The sequence below is a fragment of the Oryx dammah genome, unplaced genomic scaffold, assembly GCF_014754425.2.
Source record: "Oryx dammah isolate SB20612 unplaced genomic scaffold, SCBI_Odam_1.1 HiC_scaffold_12, whole genome shotgun sequence".
In the NCBI taxonomy this organism is placed as follows: domain Eukaryota; kingdom Metazoa; phylum Chordata; class Mammalia; order Artiodactyla; family Bovidae; genus Oryx; species Oryx dammah.
In genome coordinates, this window is record NW_024070196.1 from 54,676,753 (window position 1) to 54,697,471 (window position 20,719).

At 43.1% G+C, this 20,719-nt stretch overlaps 2 protein-coding genes across 2 annotated transcripts in view; one reads left to right on the forward strand and one right to left on the reverse strand.

Moving 5' to 3' along the window:
* The window catches only part of LOC120871045 (BRCA1 associated protein), a 36,026-nt gene extending 20,802 nt beyond the window's left edge, over positions 1-15,224 (reverse strand). Inside the window, exons 1-6 of the mRNA XM_040250680.1 lie at positions 14,946-15,224; positions 12,987-13,148; positions 11,808-12,006; positions 10,296-10,485; positions 4,794-4,907; positions 2,739-2,887 (exon numbers count right to left, since the gene is read on the reverse strand). Of these exons, the coding sequence (XP_040106614.1) occupies positions 2,739-2,887; positions 4,794-4,907; positions 10,296-10,485; positions 11,808-12,006; positions 12,987-13,148; positions 14,946-15,027 (896 nt within the window). The 5' untranslated portion in view covers positions 15,028-15,224. The remainder of the gene's footprint in view (positions 1-2,738; positions 2,888-4,793; positions 4,908-10,295; positions 10,486-11,807; positions 12,007-12,986; positions 13,149-14,945) is intronic.
* Positions 15,225-15,277: 53 nt separating this feature from the next.
* The window catches only part of LOC120871388 (acyl-CoA dehydrogenase family member 10-like), a 38,300-nt gene continuing 32,858 nt past the window's right edge, over positions 15,278-20,719 (forward strand). Inside the window, 2 exon segments of the mRNA XM_040251287.1 lie at positions 15,278-15,402; positions 19,844-20,043. Coding sequence (XP_040107221.1) covers positions 19,857-20,043 — 187 coding nt within the window. The 5' untranslated portion in view covers positions 15,278-15,402; positions 19,844-19,856.

The window sequence follows — 20,719 nt, forward strand, 5'->3', positions numbered from 1 at the left end:
AAGAAATCAACAACTGGGGCTTCCCTGGTGGCTCAGTAGTAAAAGAACCCACCTGCCATTGCAGGAGACACAGGTTCGGTCCCTGATCCAGGAAGATCCCACATGCCTTGGAGCAACTAATCCCACGCACCACAACTACTGAGCCTCTGCTCCAGAGCTCAGGGGCCGCAAGCATTGAGTCCACACGCTGAAACCACTGAAGCCCGTGTGCCCTAGAGCCCGTGCCTTACTAAAGAAAAGTCCACGTGGCAATGGAGACCCAGCACAGTCAAAAACCAATATAATTTAAAACAACAACAACAACAACAAATGAATTCTGAAATCTAACTTTAAACGCTGTGCCAGAATGATCTTTTGAAATGTATGATCCTGAGAATCAAAAAGGAGAAAAGAGGGGAAATTACAAAAATTAACTTATTTGTACCATACAATTAGCACTCCATGATATATCATCCCATCTGTCTATTAAAAAATAACAGTTCATTAATTCTCCCTGCTTTCCCTTCAAAAATAATTATGAGTTGTTATCTTATTTTCCTGAGGAGATATTTGGGGAAACTCTCTCAGAATGTCATTCCCTGACAAAAAAGTACCCTTCAAGGCCTGGTACCAATACTGTCTTCTGTAAGCAGCCCTTCCAGACCAACCCAGAGGAGGAACCAGCTCGATCTCTCATCTCTACCTTGAATTGTACACATACATGTGTGATTCTCCCTTAGGAGCCTCAATGTCCTTAAAGAGGATCTGTGTTTTGATTCTCTGCCTCTCAGCACTGTGCATATCAGTTCAGTTCAATTCAGTCGCTCAGTCGTGTCCGACTCTTTGTGACCCCATGAATCGCAGCACGCCACAACTCCCTGTCCATCACCAACTCCCAGAGTTCACTCAGACTCACGTCCATCGAGTCAGTGATGCCATCCAGCCGTCTATAGAGAGGCTTAAAACCCACTTGCTGAAGGCACTGTATGGTTTGGAAGGCAGTTGCCCAGTGGGTTGAATTCTGGTCCCAGTTCTGGCATTCTCTGTCCTGACACTCTAAGCATGCCGATCATCACCTCTGGGCCTTAGTCTCCTCCTCTAAAAGTAACGAGGAGGTTGGATGAGATGGTCCCTGAGGAAACGTGAAAATGCTATGGTTTTACAAAAATTAATGTGGGACTTTCTGATGGCACAGTGGATAAAACTCCGCTTGCCAATGAAGGGGACACAGGTTCAATCCCTAGTCCAGGTGGATCCCACAAGCCACAGAACAACTAAGCCTGGGTGCCACAACTACTGAAACCTACATGCCTAGAGCCTGTGCTCTCCAATAAGAGAAGCCACCGCAATGAGAAGCCCGCATGCAGCAACAAAGACCCACTGCAAACAAAAAAAAGTTAATGTCTACTGAGAGTAAAATTGGAGTGGTGGGAAACAAAGAAGTATCCAGAACTTAAACGGGGTAGCAGATGGACACAAGATACAGACTAACACTCTATGGAACGCACACATCTCAGAGTGGCTTTATTCCAGGCAAATTTAAACCTGGACAATTCTCTGAAGAACTCCTAAATGATACCACAGAATTGACCAAAGACTCTACAGAACCAGGGCAAAGTTATCTTCTGGTTAAATAAGCCACAGGAAAGCCAGGGTCTACATATTTGCTCAGAGATATTTACTGAGCTCCTCCTACACACTATGTCTCCCCCTAAGTATGGAGGGCACAGCAGAGAACAGCCAGACAAGGTCCCTGCTCTGGAGAGCTGGCCACATGGGGACAAAGAACTGAGACTCCTGTGGACTTTCACCCCTCCTCATTCCTGGGCTTTGGAACATGACCTTTGGCTTTCTGGGTACACCCCTCCCCCACACCATCTTCTCTTGGGTTCCACCGGCCACCTGGCTAACTCCTATTCCTCTTCCCCGAGAGCTGCCTCTCGGACAAGCCTGGCGGGGTCAGGGCCCTATTCTCTAGTCACGGTGCTGCAACGTTGTTCCTTGGTAACCTCGTTTATCTGTGTGATTATTTGGTTCTGCATCTTCTTCTCTACTGGGAAACCCTTGTGGCCAGCGTCCAATCTACCTTTCTAGCTAAGACTCACAATGCAGTCTGCAAAGGGAGCAGCAACTTTTGACTAGAGGAAATAAAAGTACAGGTTACACCTCAGTTCTTTGCACAGTGCTCCCTTTCATACAAACAGGGTCTGTGCTGCATTAGGAAACAGGAGACCATAGGTGTGTGTGTGCCTCATACTTAGTGACTGTTGTTACTACTGGCCACCAAGCCATCGATAATGATAAATCTAAAACGTCAGATGGGTATAGCCCGGCACTCTGATAAGAAAGCCAAAGTCAAGGGTAGACATAAAGTACAAGTGATAAACAAGATTTTAGACCTAGATGCCCTTTAAGTAGAGAAGCCTAAAAGCTAAGCTTTACTCCCCCACCCCCCACTCCTTTCATTCTCTGGCTCTTGGAAGGAGAGAACGATTCATGCTGCTTTGGGACATTCCACAAGGATATTAGTCAGCATATTAAAAAGGAATTGGTCTACAGATGCTGACCCCATGTGAACTGAGGAAAAGCAAAGAAGAAATACAGAAGGCCCTTCCATGTGACCTCCTCACCACTGTGGTACCCAAGTTTATAAAATCAAATACTTGGAGTGGTTCTTTCTGGGGGGTGGCTGTTCTTAATTCTGGGAAAGAGTAATAACGAGCTCTGACAGGGAGGCGGGGATGAGCTCCTGCACTCACGTTGTGTCGTCCCAGCGCTGCAGACACTGGCTGTGGAAGCTGTGGTTACATAAGGTGGTGAGGATGCCGTTCACGGACTCATCCATGCGCTCCAGACACACCGTGCACTTGGGCAGCTCTGTCAGGTCCATCACAGGGAGGCTGGCGCCCTACAGGGAGACACCTTGAATGAGCCTCACTTGTCATCCACAGGTTCTAATTTTTCTTTTTTAAGGCAATAGTTTTCCTGATACTCTTTGACTCCTGGTAGGATGTTCTCAATATTATTGCTTTGCGAAAACAACCTAATTTGGTGAGGTTTTCATCCATGCAACAAATATTAATTGGTTGCCTCCTAGAGTCCCAGGACTGTGCTAAGCACTACGAATACCAAAGGGAACAAAGCAGATGAAGATCCCTGCCCTCGCAGTGCTGACACTGGAGGAAGGGAGGCTGCTGCCAGAATCTCATGTTACCAGACTCCTTGCTCTAACTCTAAATGGCCATGACCATAAGAGAACACAAAGGAAAAAAAGCAGCAGTGTATCTGAATGATTTTCCACAGAGTAAATTAAAACTCAACACTTTCCACTGTATGATAATAGTATCAACAACAGTGATTTTTATTTATTTAGTACATACTTATTAAGTCCCTGCTTTGTGAGCTAGACACTGTTCTAGGTGTGGGACTACGGTGAGCAAAAACGGATTCAGTTAAGTTGCAAAACACAAAATCTCTCCCTTTCCTCACAGAGCTTAACCTCTAGTAGAGAGAGATACAAAATTCAAATTTTTCATTTATTATTATTTTTTAAAATATTTATTTATTTATTTGGCCACGGCAGGTTTTAGTTGTGGCATGTGGGATCTAGTTCCCTGACCAGGGATCAAACTCAGGGCTCCTGCACTGGAAGTACACAGTCGTAGCTACTGGACCACCAGGGCAGTCCCCCAAAACTTGAAACTTTTAAAAACTGTTAATTACCAATGCTTATAAAATGGTTGTAATTACCAATGGCTGTGAAAGAACAGAGTATGAAGGGCATAAGGATCTAGGTGGTCAAAAAAAAACACCTCTAACACAGCAATGTCTGACCCAAGCCCTGCCAACTAGGGGACTATTGAGGCATATAAATAAAAACACACCGAGAAAAGTCACATTCATCTACGGTCCCTGAAGAGTAGATATTCGAAAATTTCTCAAGAAGCCATGTTCATTTAGAGAAAGGAATTCCTAAAACTGAGGCCTTGCACAGCACCTGGCAAGAGCAGACTGATTTTTTTTTTTTTGGCCCATGCCACTGAGCCTGTGAGATCTTAGCTTCCCAACCAAGGATCCCCTGCATTGGGAGCAGAGTCTTAACCACTGGACCACCAGAGAAAGTCCCCTTTGCTGATTTTTATTTTACCTAATCTAATGACAGAACAATCTAATCTGAATTTATTCCTATCAAGTGGAATTCAAGGTGAAAAGACCTTTAGGGATACTTTAAAAGAGGAAATATTAAAAGTGTAAAAGAGCTGGATCTACTACTTTATTCAAATGAGCACATGTTACAGGAATGCTTCCCGTGGAGGGTGGGAGATCAGAGCAATTACTGATACAAATTGCTATCAAAAGGGAATTAAGTATCAGGATAAGGATTAAGGGTTAATATTTAAAACAAAAATATTCATTTTGGGGCTCCAGGCACAGTTTCATCCATCTGGAATAGATACATACTCAACTTTAATAACATAAATAATATTCTTTATTTAAAAAAACATTTTGGACAATTTTTAAAAGTTGAGATAAAATTCACATATATAAAATTTGCCATTTTAAAGTGATTTTTAGTATATTCTCAAAGTTGTACAATCGTCACACCACTAATTCTAGAACATTTCTGTCACCCCCAAAAGAAACCATGTGCTTGTTGTCACTTCTCACTTCTCTCCCCGCCTAGTCTCTGGCAACTAACTTATTTTCAGTCTCTATGGACTGGCCAATTCTGGACATTTCCACAGGTATCTTAACTTTCAATTTTATACCATTCTGATAAATTTATTTCAAATATAGGAATTATTTGCACTTACATCCTCAGATTTCAATACTTCTGCCCTCTCCACATAGACCAGCTGGCAAACATCATCTTCTATTGAGTTGAACTGGCGGCCATTGCATGCCATGTAAAAACTATCTGCATCAGCCTAGGTAAACCAGGGGGGAAAGGGAAAAAATTAAGAGAGCGGTCGTGGTAATGTGCTTTCTATTCAAGATGGCGTCAGTTATTCTCTTCATCAGATTTTAAAAGTTATACTTAGGAGAGAGAACAACTGCCAAAAGTAACATCTGTGGTAGGAGGTTCACAGGCTAAGTGAACCCTGCAGGTCAATATCCTACTCTACAATTTTTTCTGATTTATGTGGTAGTTTTATTTGAATAATCAGAAGCTACTGAAGTGCAATAAACTGATGGCTACTACAATTTTAATACATAGTCAACCAACAATGGTCAATGTTTCCCTTGATAATCATTTTTTTCCCCTTTTGCCTCTAGTCAGCACTTTCACAGCAGCTGAGGTCAGTTCTATTTGGAACCAAATCATAACTGATGACTGTAAATGGGTGAGTTTTTTTTTTTTTTTTTTCCTTTCTGGCTGCACCTTGGGGCTTGCAGGATCTTAGTTTCCAAACCAGGGATTGAACCTGGGCCCACCAGCAGTGAAAGTGCTGAGTCTTAACCAATGAACTGCTAGGGGATTAATTCCCTATGGAGAAGTTTTTTAAAACAAATGTCAGCATCTAAGAGGTGAGAAAAAATAAGAGGACCAGTGGAACCAGTAGGGAGTGAGAAACCAATTCCTTTTTTTCAATAACCCAAATAATAACAGTAATTAGTACATGATAGTTATACCAGGATCCTGTCAGGAGGTTTTAACAACCTAGTGTATAATACCAAAAGCAAAACTCCTGGCCATGGTCAAGAGGTCCAAGATGAAGTACCTTTAAAATTCTAACAGGCTTGTTCCCTTGGAGTGGAAGACAGATAAAACCAGGGGAAATCAGTCCCTTGCAGAAAGCACATGTGCATTTGTGGATAAGAACACAAATAAATCAAATCTTCCAGTCTAGCCTCAGTAGGAAGTAACAAAGAGACAATTCCAGCTTTTAAAGCTCAGCAATTTCTAGAGGCAGCTGAGAGGCTGTGGCTTGTGTGGATTTCACTCCCACACAGGCATTAGGCCCAGGCATTAGAGAAGTGCTCTGGCCCTGCCAGTACAGGCAAGCTGCCTGAAGAGAGGAAGTGTGTTCTGCAAAAGGAAATGCCGCACCATCAAACCTTGAGGTCGAGATTTGAGTTCTATCAGGCTAAAACAGTCCTGGCTGTCTACCCTCATGGGGTCTTGAATCTTACAGCCACTGTAAGCTTTTCAGTAGTTTTTCACTGCACTCAGTTCAGTTCAGATGCTCAGTTGTGTCCGACTCTGCAACCCCATGAAATGCAGCACGCCAGGCCTCCCTGTCTATTACCAACTCCCAGAGTCCACCCAAATCCATGTCCATTGAGTCTGCACTCGGATGATGTAATTCAAGTGTGGATTCTTGTACTACCTATGCTATCTTAACATGACCAAGCGAGCTAAGCCACTAAGGAAGGATGACCAGTTCTGAACAAAGATTCTGCAAGGACTTTTTGGTGGAGAAGGGAAGGCTTTTCCTTTGGGAAATAACTTGTATATTGGGTAAAGGGTATTTGAAATTCAAAATGTTAAAAGTCAGTTCTTGGATAATAAATGTCTTTAACACTAAGAAGCAGCAGCCCCAAATGGCTTCTCCCATTTTTCAAGAGCAGTGGCTTTGCCTTGAAATGCTTTTGGATGAATAACCAGCACAGTGAGCCGCTGGACTCACGCACCAAGGGCCAGTGGGCCATGGCCGGCTCTTCAGGGCCGCTGTCACCACCAGAACTGCTGCAGATGTGGCTGCCGAGAACAGCAGACCCGGCCAAAGACCTCCAGCTCTGGAGATTGCTTCCTAAGCGCCCAAGCCTCCTCAGGGGAAGGGACAAGGTGTGTGATGCTGGGAATGTGACAAAATCTACTCAATCCCAGATAAAGCCTTTCTTTCTTGGGGGAGTTACCTGGACCAAAGGTGTATACTTTTTGAACACACTGCTCTCTTCTTTAAAATCTTGGTATTGGAAATGTAGCTCCACTGGCTGGGATATTTACTGAGCACCCAATGCATGCCAGGTACTGTATATGCAAAGGACAAGAGCAGGGAGCAAAATCCATGTGGTTCCTGCTTCAACCCAGCACTGAGATGCACTGAACAAAAGCCTGAAGCTAACTGCAAAAACACAGAAGAAACAACTCATTTAAAATCCCTGTACTGTATAGAGCCCCAAATTGAATGAAACCCAGCTTCTGTTTTTTTCTAGTCCTTTGATTTGATTGTTCTCTTCTCAGGATTAACTTAGAAAAAGAAAAATCTATTATAATCAATGTTTCTTTACTGTTACAGTGATCAACTAGTGCTAAGAACGTATTTTTTACTTCTCAAAAGAAAGTAGGCTGGCCTGAGCCTACAAGTGATAATGAGCCACCATACTCCATTGAGAGGTTCTGTTCCAAAGAACTACAAAAGTGAACCCCCTTCTGCCTCCCTGTACTTTGAATTATAAATTAATTCATCAAAGGGCACAGTACAACTTTGTAGGCATATCTGATACCTCCAGCATAAAGAAAGATAAGGCCAACAGAGATTCAAAAAATGATAAAAGACGTAATATAGGCCTGTTAGTTCTCAATAAAAATTCTCTGGTGAGAAACATAAAGGAATAAGAATATAGTTACCTGCCCAGGCCATGGAGTCAGGCTGCCTGTGTTTGAATCATAACTCTTTGACACTAGCTGTGTACCCTTGGGCAACTGACTCACTCATGTATGTTTCCTCAATTATAAAATATGAAAATAATGACACCTAGCTCATGACATATCTGAGAGGACTCAAGGAGCTAATGTATGCAAAGCCAATAACCTGCATCTGGTAAGTGATCCAGAGTTGGTGCCTACTGAGTCTACTCTCATTGGAGCCCAATATTAATTTAACATCTTTGAGACCTATACTGCTGCTGCTGCTAAATCTCTTCAGTCGTGTCTGACTCTGTGTGACCCCATAGACGGCAGCCCACCAGGCTCCTCCGTCCCTGGGATTCTCCAGGCAAGAACACTGGAGTGGGTTGCCATTTCCTTCTCCAATGCGTGGAAGTGAAAAGTGAAAGTGAAGTCGCTCAGTCGTGTCTGACCCTCAGTGACCCCATGGACTGCAGCCTTCCAGGCTTCTCCGTCCAGGGGATTTTCCAGGCAGGCGTACTGGAGTGGGGTGCCATTGCCTTCTCCGGAGACCTATACTAGGAGGGTAGTTTTAGGCCTTAGAAAATCCCTGATAGAATGAGCCTTACACCTTAAGATCTAGCATTAAAAATACAACTCATGATACCAAGGTCAAGGGTTCTATCTTCAGAGAGCACTAAGAAAGCTGTATTACAGTCCTAGAAAACATCTGTCAACTTAAGCAACTTACATGTGGCCAAAAGGCAGAGGTGGAAAAACAAGTATTGGATTGGTCAAAAAGTTCATTTGGATTTTTCCATAAAATCTTACAAAGAAAATCCATTAAGAGTAGCAGAAAATTTCCACAGAATCATCTCCAGACTGCAAAGGGTGGCATGTGCTACAGAGACGTTTATGGGGTTTTTAGACAAGTTAGTGTTGGGTTAATACACTTCAGACTAAATAAAAAGCCTAATATATTCTCAAACATTTTTTTCCCAGTCCCTTTCTATGACGTTATCTGTGTTACTTGCTTACCACCCTTGCCCATTCAGTAGAAGCTGTAAGTGAAATACTGTCATGACACAATTCTTTGCGAACAGTATCTTCCCTTGCCCACATCCTGCTCCTGCTGGACAAGGACTACATCCTAGGGATTAAAAGTGAGGGCTTAATTCCCAGCTTAGTCACTTATTTCTAGCTGTATAACCATGGCCAAATCACTAACCTCTCTCTGCAGCTGGTTTCCTCATTTGTAAAACTAGGGTAACAACAGTACCTGTCTAAGGCTTACATCAGCTAGTGCCCATTAAGCACTTAGCAGAGTGAATGGTACAGAATAAGCAGTCAATAAAGGTTGTGTGTTATCACTATCCTCATTATTACATGTAAAAGATTTAATATACCACTTGCCCACTATTCGCAAAGTGTCTCAGTGACCTTAGATGGTGTTCTGACAGTCAGTGAAAGCAGCTGTTAGGTGCTTTTCAGTTCTCAGTGTCAACTTGTGAAGTTTAAGCTCACAGGGCCATTGAAATACTTTTTAAAAGTCTCCCTCAAAGGTGCGGTGCTTTGTAAAGGTTAAAGATAACTGTGTACTCTCTTGGACTCGGAAATCCACACTAAGTTTTTGTTTTTTTTTTTTTTGTTTTCTGGTGGCCCACTAAAGAGGTACAAATACAATTCAATTCAACTCTTATTTCTCTTAATTCTCTACCTACAACCAATGAATGGCCACTACTGCTGTCAATTCTAGCTTTTCATCATGAGGAGGTGACAAATGGGCATTGTGTCATGAGCTTCTATTATCCACAGATCTTGGTGATTGGTCAGACGCAATGACAAATGACCTTACGGGCACATTCATTTCTTTGCCAATCTGCAAGTTGGAACTGCTTATCTAGGGCAAACTCAGAAAGGCTATTTATCAGTGAAGTGTGAAAGAACTAACTTTGACAAAGCTGCATTTCACAACCTAATGAAATTTCAAAATGTAACAGGTATTAAAAAATACAAACAAATTAAAGAAAACCTACGGACAAGGTAGTCCTCTATTAACCTGCATAATACCTAAAGCTTACCTCATTTTTATATTCACATAGAAACACACAGACTCCTAAGAAGGAAAATATAAGACCAAGAGAATATCTAACATCTTTAGAACTGAAGCACATGCAAAGTTACACTTAACGCAAAAAAGGAAATGGACTGGATGGCCAAACCTTCTTAGAGATGGTTACAACGCACAGTATACTTTTAAAAGCTGAAAATATCACCCTTCTTTCAGAGTTTGTCTCTCTATTGCAGCGATTTCCAGTAAGAACTCAAAAGCATCTTTAATAATTCAAGGAATATCACAAAACCCCTCGTCATCAAAAAAATTTTTTATTTGATTTTCTAGAATATGCCCAAGAATATCTACTAAAAAGAGAATGATAGAAGCAGGGGCACAGTTTTATAATGGTAAATAACCATAAAGGGTTAAGAAAGGTTGGGAATTACTGTTCTACTAGAATAGTTACTACTGGATAAACACACACAACCCTAGATTTCACACTCAATTTGATTTATAAAAAATAACAGCTATGAATTAGAATTGTGTGCTTGATGAATTCAGCAATATTTCTAGAATTACGTTAATACTCTAGAAGATACCAAGACTTCTAAATGCAAGATGTAGTAAATTAAACATGGCTAGTATCAAACACTTTCAAAAACACAGTTTTTGTGGCAAACAGATTTTTAGTATCTTAACTTTTACCTGTGCACTAAACTTTATCAGCACCATATATTGATTTGGAGTAGAGTCTCTGATGATTTTCATTTGTTCAATTACTTCATTAAATGGGGCGACAAACTTCATAAGGTCATGACTGGTCATTGTAGCAGGGACTGTGAGAATACACAGCATGGCACTACGCCTCACATCTTCTTTTAAGGAGGTCATCTTACTAATAAGACAATAATTAGACTGTCTTGAATAGATGAGGAATGGTTAGTTCAAGCAACACTAATCAGACAACTTTTATGTCCAAGGAAAAACAAAATGTAATACTTTATAAATCAATTTAAACAGTTTGTTATCTTACTGGAAAATATACACCTGGGTAAATGGAGAACCCCTTAAACACATCTGCAATGGAGTTTAAGGTAACCTTTGAAATGTTCTACATGATACCCACCACTGATATTTTTTAATCTTCAGTTAAAGGCTTTTAATGGTTATAAATCTCCATCAGGCAAATTTGCAGTGTTTTGCTCTCATTCGTTTTTTAATAATAACTATCCTTAGATAATAACTATCCCTAACGGAGCCTATAAACCTCATTAGGCAAATTTGCAGTGTGTTGCTGTCATTCGTTTTTTTAATAATCACCATCCTTAGATAACAATAGAAGAACAACTCTAACTATGGACTTCTCTTGAAGGTTTTTCAAGAGAAAAGACCTCTAAATATAAGAAGAAGAATTCTGAACCATGAAGATGTGACTCTGAAGATTACAGGAAGTGTTATTGGATTGGAATAGCTAAAAGAAGGGAAAGGAAAACCGCCCACAATACAATTTGCTTTTTCCTTCAAACTTTAAACTTTTTATTTTGTATTGGGGTATAGCCAGTTAAGAATGTTGTGGTAGTTTCAGGTGAGCAATTTGCTTTTGAAATGCTGTAAACTCACTTCAACAGCTGCAATCCAAAATGGCTACCTGAGTATTCTGTTTCCCAGTGGGGACTGAGCAAACAATTTAGGACAAGGACAGTCTTTAAAGAAATCAGCAACTAATTATCCAAGGAACTGGTGGCCCAGCTATGTTGATTATATAGCACAATCTTCCTTTCCTTTGGCCTCCAGAAAGCCTTGTTTGGACCACAAAAAGTTCAAAGATATGATGAAATGGCAACCCATTAAGTGACTTCTTAGCAGCTTGTTTAGTAAAGACTTGGTGGGAATAAGAGACTACAACTATGTTATAGATCACTTAGAATTTTTCTTTTATCTTCCTTCCTTTCAATTTTCCAATCACCTGCATGCCTACCTTCTCAGGGAATATTTTCCTGGGTGTTCTCTCAAGTGAATCTACATGATTCATTCATAAGGCTCTTTACCCAATTTATGAGATTTCTTAAGAAAATATCTAAGAATTTAACACACAATATATGAAAGTACTAACCCTTTGAACAAAGCTTAAAATAATCCTTCTCTTCAGGGCAAGAACATTTTCTCTACCCTATGGCAAATAACAGACAAACTCAAAAGAGAAAAGGATTTTCTTACTTTGTCTTGTATAGATGCATAATACCATGAACTATTTCAACTGAGGGGTTTCCACTGAAGAAGGAAATCTGATCTGGAAGCTGCTTGGATGGAGAATCAAGAGCAGCATTTACACCTTCTTTACTTGGATCTTTACTTCTCTGTGCAGTGGGGGATGCTTCTGAAGATTTCCTTTCTTTCACTGTAGCTTCTGGCTCATCTTTCACAAACCAAAAAGTTAATAGATTATAAACTGATATGAAATATGTGGAAGGATTCCAATTAGATGAGAATTTTAAGTCAGAAGAATAAACTTTGAAAGAGAAATTGCATTAAGAATTGCATTCACAGAACAGCAGAGTTTTGGGGACATCACAACTTGAAAGTACTCTTTGCCCCCCATGTCATTAACACCCTCAGAAACTGAAGGACGTGGACTTTACATTGAGAAGTACCATAATAAGGCAGGTGTCTTCCATCATGCACTCCTGAAAGTGTAAGTCACTCATTTGTGTCTGACTCTTTGCAACCCTATGGACTATACAGTCCATAGAATTCTCCAGGCCAGAATACTGGAGTGGGTAGCCTCTCCCTTCTCCAGGGGATCTTCCCAACACGGGAACTGAACCAGGGTCTCCTGCATTGCAGGCAGATTCTTTACCAACTGAGCCACAAGGGAAACCCAAGAATCCTGGAGTAGGTAGCCTATCCCTTCTCCAGTGGATCTTCCCAACGTGGGAATCGAACCAGGATCTCCTGCATTGAAGGCGGATTCTTTACCAACTGAGCTATGCACTCCTAAGTGGGACAAATATTCAGGGCTATTTGGAAGTTTGAAAACCAACCTACCAGTTCTCCACACTGGAGATGCAATACACATCCACCCCCCTGGATGGAGCGAGCTGGCAGAGCAGGGGGAGTCACAACGTGCTTATCTGGATTCAACATGAACCGCCGCAGACCTACATGATAAGTAGCTCTCCTCACCGAGGAGAGTTGTCAACCTAGCTTGTTATGAGTAATTTAGAAGAAATATTTAGAGAAACTGAAATCCACCCTGACAGCTTCATGTAAGGAACATAGGCAGTAAAAGCTAAAGTATGCTAGAGGTCTTAATCACAGGCTCACTGAACACCATTCCAACATAAGCAACCATGGATTTACCTTACAGAAGATAGCCTAGCGTTTTGGAAAGCATACCTGGGTTGGCCTTCATGGTCTCAATGATCACATCTGTCATTTCTCGACGACCAAGATGCTGATGTATGATTGCTGCTTTCTCCCCTGGTGACTTCCCTTCTAAACAGGCTACAGCTGAAGCTAGTGTCTTCTTTTGGATCTCCTCATCAGACATTTCCCCGACTAAAAAATACATGAATAATTAATATCTGATAATAAAATAAGCCTCTTTCCACTCTCAATGTATCCATCCACAGGTTTCCTTTTTCTCTCTGCTGCCTTCCCTCAAGACTATAAGATACCTTTTGCAGGGTCCTTCTCACTCATCTCTGGGGCTCCTGCAGTACAGTCAGTTAATGCCCAGGGCAATAAACTCAGAAATGCAGGGTGGTCCTAATGGAAATCGTGCATTTTAAAGCAAATGAAGGAGATAAGAGCTTTGATAGTGATCCTGCTCAGATGAACCAACATTTCAGTAACACCTGTACAATGAAATTGTGTTGGACCCCAAATGAGGGCATCAAGTCCACTAATCAACAAAACTTTGAGGTGAGTCTTCTTAAACAACCTGGGTTAGCCTAATGCCACCTTGTCCTGAAAAACTGTGATCATTTTCTTAAATCACTAAAACACACAAAAATGAAAAATGAATTCGGAGATTTGACAGAAATATCCTTAATATAAGCTTTATGTGAAGAGAGATCAAGCCTGTTTTGCCCATCACTGTATCCTCAGTACTTACATCACAGTGCCTAGCACACACTAGAAGCTCTTTAAAGATTTGCTGAATAAATTAATGACGCAATGACTGAACCATGTAAAAATGTATATGTCGCTTATGTCAATTAATTCAACTTTCAGAACTCAGTAGCCTATTTAATTATATTCAGTCTTTAGTTTGCAGCTCAAAAATTCACACACTCAGGGAAGTTTCCCACAAGACCATCCCTACCAGCCCCAGGCCTCTTCCCCAAACTAAATACATGCTCTCATGATAGCTTTCCAAATTCCTTTCCAGCTTTCTACCTTCCCTTACTGTACATTTGTCACAGCTGTATTCTACATTTATCCTGTAATTATTTACCTAATCTATCTCCATGAACTGAAGTGAATTGCTGGTGCCCTTAAAGCAGGGACCATTTCTCTTTCCGCACAAAACTAAAGCCCAACAGAGAGTGAGCACTCATGAAGTATTCCTTGAATGAATGATGCGTTGCTGGCGGTTCAAGGAACAGAGCCATACCTGCATTTCCCAGGAGGAGGCTGTGCGACTGGGAATGAAGAGTTCAGACTCTCAAGTCCAGCTCTTTGAGGTAGAATTCCAGTTTTGCCACGGAGAGATAATCCTGGGTAAGGCACTTAATCCCAGGGCTTCAGTTCCAGTTTGTAAAAGCCTCATACACCCATAAAATTAATTGGGTTGTATGAAGATACAGAAAAGTGTGCACACGAGGGGTTTAGTACAGTGCTTGGATACAGAAGTGTACACATTTTCAGTTACAATTCTAACTACTGCTACAGGGCGCCCAAATGGATGGTTTTTCAAAAAGGAAGAATTTAATTAAACCAGAAGCCGTCAGCGTGCTGGGGATTCCCTGTCTGCCTTCACAAAGCCTGTTGCTGCTGCTGCTGCTGCTGCTAAGTCGCTTCAGTCGTGTCCGACTCTGTGCGACCCCAGAGACAGCAGCCTAGAGAAAATCAATTCGCACAACTAGGCTCTCACCCAGGTTGGAGAGAGCGACGCGCCAAATATAAACGAAGTCCCGGTGGGAAGGCACCAGGAAGGAGGGACCGGGAAAGACTTCCCACAGGTGACACCTGGGAAGAGACTTCCAAGGATGGTGGCGGGATAAGAGGGATCCCAACCACTTCTCGGCCTCCTCCTGAAGCGGAGGCCCTTGCCCGGACCCAGAGTCTGAGGGGACGCGCCCCGGGGCCCAGGCGCGGGCCACGGAAGAGGCGGCGAGGCCGCGGACTCACCGGCAGCGCTGAAGCCGAAGCCGGCGGGGACCGGCGAGTGTTCTGCGAGCTCCAGGCGGATGACAACTAGTGACACACTCATAGGGCAGCCGCTGGCCGGCGAAGGCCCCGGCGGGCTCAGGCGAGGGTGGGAGACGAGCCTAGAGGTAGAGAGGCCCGGGGCAGGCAGCGCCGCCACCGCCTCAGCGCCGCCGCCACCGCCTCAGCAGTAGTAGAACCTCCTCGAGCAACCCTTTGAGCCACAACAAGCTCCACTTCCGCCTCCCGGCCGCCGTCGTTGTCCTATGAGGTTACGCATGCGCGGGCCAGCGCGCTCTTTGATTGGGTGTGGCAATAGCCACGTGACTGGTGTGTTTTCACTGAGGTGAGCCTGCACTCTGCGTACGGAATCTGGAGGAAATCGTGGAGGAGGCACGTCACGGGAATCTCGGGAGCTGGTCTTTCATTAGGCGGATTGGTGGGTTTGCGCCCACACCTGAGTTAGCCTACGTGAGAGACCTCGTTCTCAGCCCAGCTTATCTGACGGCGAAGGGTCTCTGACTCCGCGAGGTCTCCCAATTGTCCGAGCCACCCGCACCCTGCAGAGATCTCTAGCCTCTTCTTGTCCTGTTTGATCTCTCGTTCCAGCTGTAGGCAGGGTTGCTTTGTATCAGCCACGCTTTACACATCGGTGCCCTGAGGCATACGATGAATCGGCTTCTTTCTCTGAGGGCCAATAGGGAGTAGGGACTGTTGGGTTGGTGGGGATACATTGGTAAATAAGATGAACACCCAGTTCCTGTTCTTATGGATTTGACCTTGTCCCTAGTTGTGTGACCTTGAGCGAAGTTTTTCATAAAATTGTGTGATAGCCTTATACAGCTATGAGGATGAAGCAAGTAGAGGCTGTGACTCTGTTTACATTAATTTTTCTGAGAGTCCGCATTCTTTTCAATACCCCAGACTTGAGATTGAGGACAGGAGGAGAAGGGGGCGACAGAGGATGAGAGGGTTGGATGCATCACCGACCTAGCGGACATGAGTTTGAGCAAACTCGGAGATAGTGAAGGAAAGGGAAACCTGGTATCCTGCAGTCCATGGCGTCGCAAGGAGTCCTAAAGGACTTAGCGGCTGAACAACAGACTTGCCTTTGGCACGTGAACATGGAGAGCCACAATCAATACATATATAGCATATATGTGACAAGATGCTACATAGGTATATGTTATGACATGTAAGTGTGTCATAGCACACACTGTCCTGGACATACATAGGTGTGTGGACTACAAATCCGTATCATGACCACCTGACGTTTATACCTTATGACTGCACAGTATGAATTAGTTTCAGTGTACACTTTATATCATGATTTCTCAACCTCTGCACTGTTAACATGATTGGATTCACTAAGCCTTTGGGTTGTGTGTATATCCTACACTTAATGGAATAGTTAGCACCATCCCTGGCCTGACCTACTAGCTACCAGTAGCACCTCTAACTGCTGACCACCAAAATGTCTCCAGACATTCCCAGATGTCCCCTTGGGGCCAAAATTCCCTGCAGTGGCAGTTGCTGATTTTTGTGGAACTGTATATGCCATATGCATCCCACTATATGTATATAATATATGATATCTCATGTGAACTTTTTTATAGTATATTACAGTAACAGATGACATTTAATGGTGTGCCAGGTACTAACTTGAGTGCTTTATTAATACATACTTTATGTAGTAATAAGAACAAGTTCATGAGACAGGTACTATATTTTTCCCATTTTATGGAGGAGGAACCTGAGGCTCAGAGAGTCACTTGCTCAGGATCTCACACATAAATAAGCGGCAGAGCTAGACTTTGAATTCAGGGAATCTGATTCCAGAGCCAACACTCAATCTCTACTAAACCATCTCTTTAATATGCAGGAACTGGCCTTCTCTGGTGACTCAGATGGTAAAGAATCTGCCTGCAGTGCAGGAGGCATGGGTTCAATCCCTGGGTTGGGAAGATTCCTTGGAGAAAGGAATGGCAACCCACTCTAGTATTCTTGCCTGGAGAATCCCATGGACTTAGGAGCCTGGTCCATGGGGTTGCAAAGAATCAGACACAACTGAGCAACTAACACTTTCACTTTTTCACACTGTGTGCATGTTTATGAAAGTATAATTTAGGTAGCACATCTACATTACACATACTGATCTCATTCTGAGAGGCGGAGAGAGAGAAGATGAATATTGTTTACGGTGGAGAAGGAAGATGCCAGTTCCAGAGAACTAGAATTATTCACTAGAGATGGGCAAAATGGGCTTGTTACAGTACTCTGTAGCTGCCAAATACTATGCCTGCCACCTGTGTTCCCCTGTTTTCTGATTCATCCAGTTTATTCATCCTTCCAACTCATATTTCTTTTCTGATTTTTGGCCTTGCCACACACCTTGCAGGATCTCTGTTCCTTGACCAGGGATTGAACCAAGGCCACAGCAGTGAAAGCCGGGAATCCTAACTATTAGGCACCCAGGAAGTGAAAGGAAGTGTTATTGGTTTAGTCTTCTCTGACTCTTTGCAACCCTATGGATTATAGCCTACCAGGCTCCACTGACCATGGAATTCTCCAGGCAAGAATACTGGAGTGGGTAGCCATTCCCTTCTCTAAGGGATCTCCCCAACCCAGGGATTGAACTCAGATCTCCTGCATTGCAGGCGGATTCTTTACTGTCTGAGCCACTAGGGAAGCCAAGGGAACTCCTCCAACTCGTGTTTTTACTGAGCACCTGCTACATGTCTAGATATTGTGCCAGGTCCTAGGGGATGGATAGACATGAAAATGAAATAAGGCCTTTCCTTAACAAGTTTACATGTAGAGGAGTAGATAGAGTCAAAAAGAAGAACTATGATGGGGTAAGTCGTCTACTGAAGGTATGGATAAGAAACAGTGAAAGTGGAAAAAAATATTAGTATCAGAGTCTTCCAGGAAAAAGAAAGACTAGCCTCTCTAGAGGAGATAAAGCTGATGCTGTGATGTAAAAATGAGTGGAAATTTACTAGCAAATAAAGCAGACTTCCCTGTAGCTCAAATGGTGAATCTGCCTGCGATGCAGGAGACCAGGGTTCGATCCCTGGGTTGGGAAGTTCCTCTGGAGAAGAGAATGGCAACCCACTCTAATATTCTGGCCTGGAGAATTCCACAGACAAAGGAGCCTGACAGGCTCTACAGTCCATGGGGTCACAAAGAGTCGGACACAACTGAGCAATTAACACACACACAAACCAGGCAGAGGCGTTCCAGTCAGTGGGCAGTTACCACGGAGTTATCAGGATGAATGGTATGAGAAATCACAACCTTTTCCTGCTCTGAAGAGAGCACTGGGAAGTGAGAACAGACCATCATCTCTAGTTGGAAGGAAGAAGCAGCTAGTTGTGGGAGCCCACTCATCCATAGCTGAGTATGAGGAGGACAGTGTCTTCAATGAGAATAAAAGTCACCCCTTCAGTATGAAAGTCAGCCCTTTTCATCTCTGTTAAGCCCTCATACAGAACTTGTTAACACTTTTGGAGCCTATAAATAAATTTCTCCTTCTGTCATTGACTTTGGCCTTGGCACAGGAACGTAAGTAAAACCCAAAATGCAAATCAATCTACCTTTTTCATTTCAGCATTCATGCCCCAATCCAGCAAATTTCCAATTACATAAGAAACACGTTATATCATCTTGAACATTTACTTCCTAAGAATTCTTTCTTTAGATTCTTACATACTTTATTTAGTCCTTATGGTGGCACTGAGGTGACTCCCATGAACATGCAGGCTGTCTTACCAACCTGTTTTGCTCTAACTGGCTTCTTAGTTTTTTAACCATAGATATCATGAGAAACTTCAAGATTTTCAAGTGGAACTGACTGAAAGAATTTTTTTGTCGTTGTTGTTCTTTTTCCCAGGTTTTTATTTCAGACCTAAAAAAATGGAAAGAATAGTACAATGATCTCTCATATACCTTTCATCACACACTCTTCACTGAGACTAATTAACATTTTGCCACATTTATGTCTATTCATGTGAAAATGTTTGTGTATCTATATATACATGTACCTGTTGTACGTATGTTTTTGTTTCCCCTGAATTTGTTGAAAGTAAGTTTAGAAAAGAGACAGTGAAGATCAGGAGGTCGTCGCCCTGCTCTGTAGGAGGGATGATAGTGTGGTGGAGGAGGTGAGTACAGGGCACCCTGAGAGAGTACAGGAGAGACTGCTCATCTGCCTCTTCTGATAGCCAGAAGAGGTTTCATGAAGGAAGTGACAGGCAAACTACAACCTGAGGGACAATGGGCAGTTATCCAGGTAATGGATGGAAGGGAGCATTCAGGCCAGGAAAACAGCATATGCTAAGGCCTGGCCACAGGAGGAGGGTATCGTGTTCAGTGAAGCTGCTGTGGACATTAGTGTCGAGATCACCCAGGCTAAGGTGAAGTACAAAGGAGAGCTGCTGCCCAGAGGGGAGAAGAAGTTCTCAGAGGGCCTTTTCAGGCAGCTTAAGGAGTTGAGAGTTTATTGTGAGGACGATGGGGAGTCACTGGAGATTTTAAATGGGGGTAGGACATGATCAAATTTGCAATTTTGAATGAAGAGGCAAGGGGACCACTTAGGAGGCTGCTGCAAAGGTCTGTGAGTGAGATCATGCAGTGGGAGTGAAGAGAGTAGATGGAGAGCTTTGGGAGGAAAGACCAGTCACAGCGAGCACCAGAATGGAGGTGTCTGGCTGGAAGACTGAGGAGTTGTCATGGAGGGCAGAGACACTGAGTTCAGCTCTGGTTGTGTCTGAAATGCTGGTTGGAAGTCAGAGTAGACGTGCAGGTGGCACCCTGAGTGCCAGGACGGAGGTCGACTTGGAGGCAGTGAAGGCTAATCATGTCCTGTTTCTGCTTCACAGCCTTGGCCCCAACATGTGCCTAAGGCAGCTTCTGCAGTCCTCCCAGCTCCAGCGGGCTTGGAGGGTGGCCTTCCTGAAACACGTCCAGGGCAGGCACCCGGGAGCCTGGAGATGGACACATTCTGGAGGCGGCCCGTACAGAGCAGTGATTTTTGACATGGGCGGAGTTCTGCTTCCTTCTCCAGGGAGAGTGGCTGCAGGTGAGCTCTTCATTCTCCTTCACCTTGGGAGACTGGGGTGCGTGGGGGTGGGGGAAAGGAGGGTGGTGAGGGGAGATGACAGTGTGTCTCAGTGGGTGCTATTCTTGCTCTTGAATCAAATTCCAAGCAACAGTTAGTGCTGCTGAGGATCTTGGGCGAGTGATTTCACTTTTCTGAGTCAGTTTCCTCATTATTAGATTAATGCTAATGATAGTACATACCTCTTTGGAGTTTGGGGAGCATTATGTGAGATCATTCATGGAAAGCACTTGATTAGCAGAATGAGTGCTTGGCTCATCTGAAATTCTCAATAAATGACGAACTGTCATTGTTATTGTTATGGGTAGAATTTAATTACCTTTCCCTGAGAACTGCTTCTGAATGCTGTAATCTCCCCTCCCTGCTTTGATTGCAGTCTTTCCTCTTCCACCAACCTCCCTCTACATCTGCTTTTGTTACTATAAAATCAAACCTATAGGTTCTGATCTTTTCTTTATCTGTCCTTTCTAACAGAACAGTGACTGAAGAAGGCAGAAGTTGATTTATTTTGTATATGAAAGCTAGGTATGTGGTCTCGGCTAGTATGTTGCTATGTGTTATCAGAGCTGTGGGCTCTTTCTATAGTGTCATTCTGCTATGGGTATTGTTCATTTCCAGTCTTACCTTATGGTCTCTG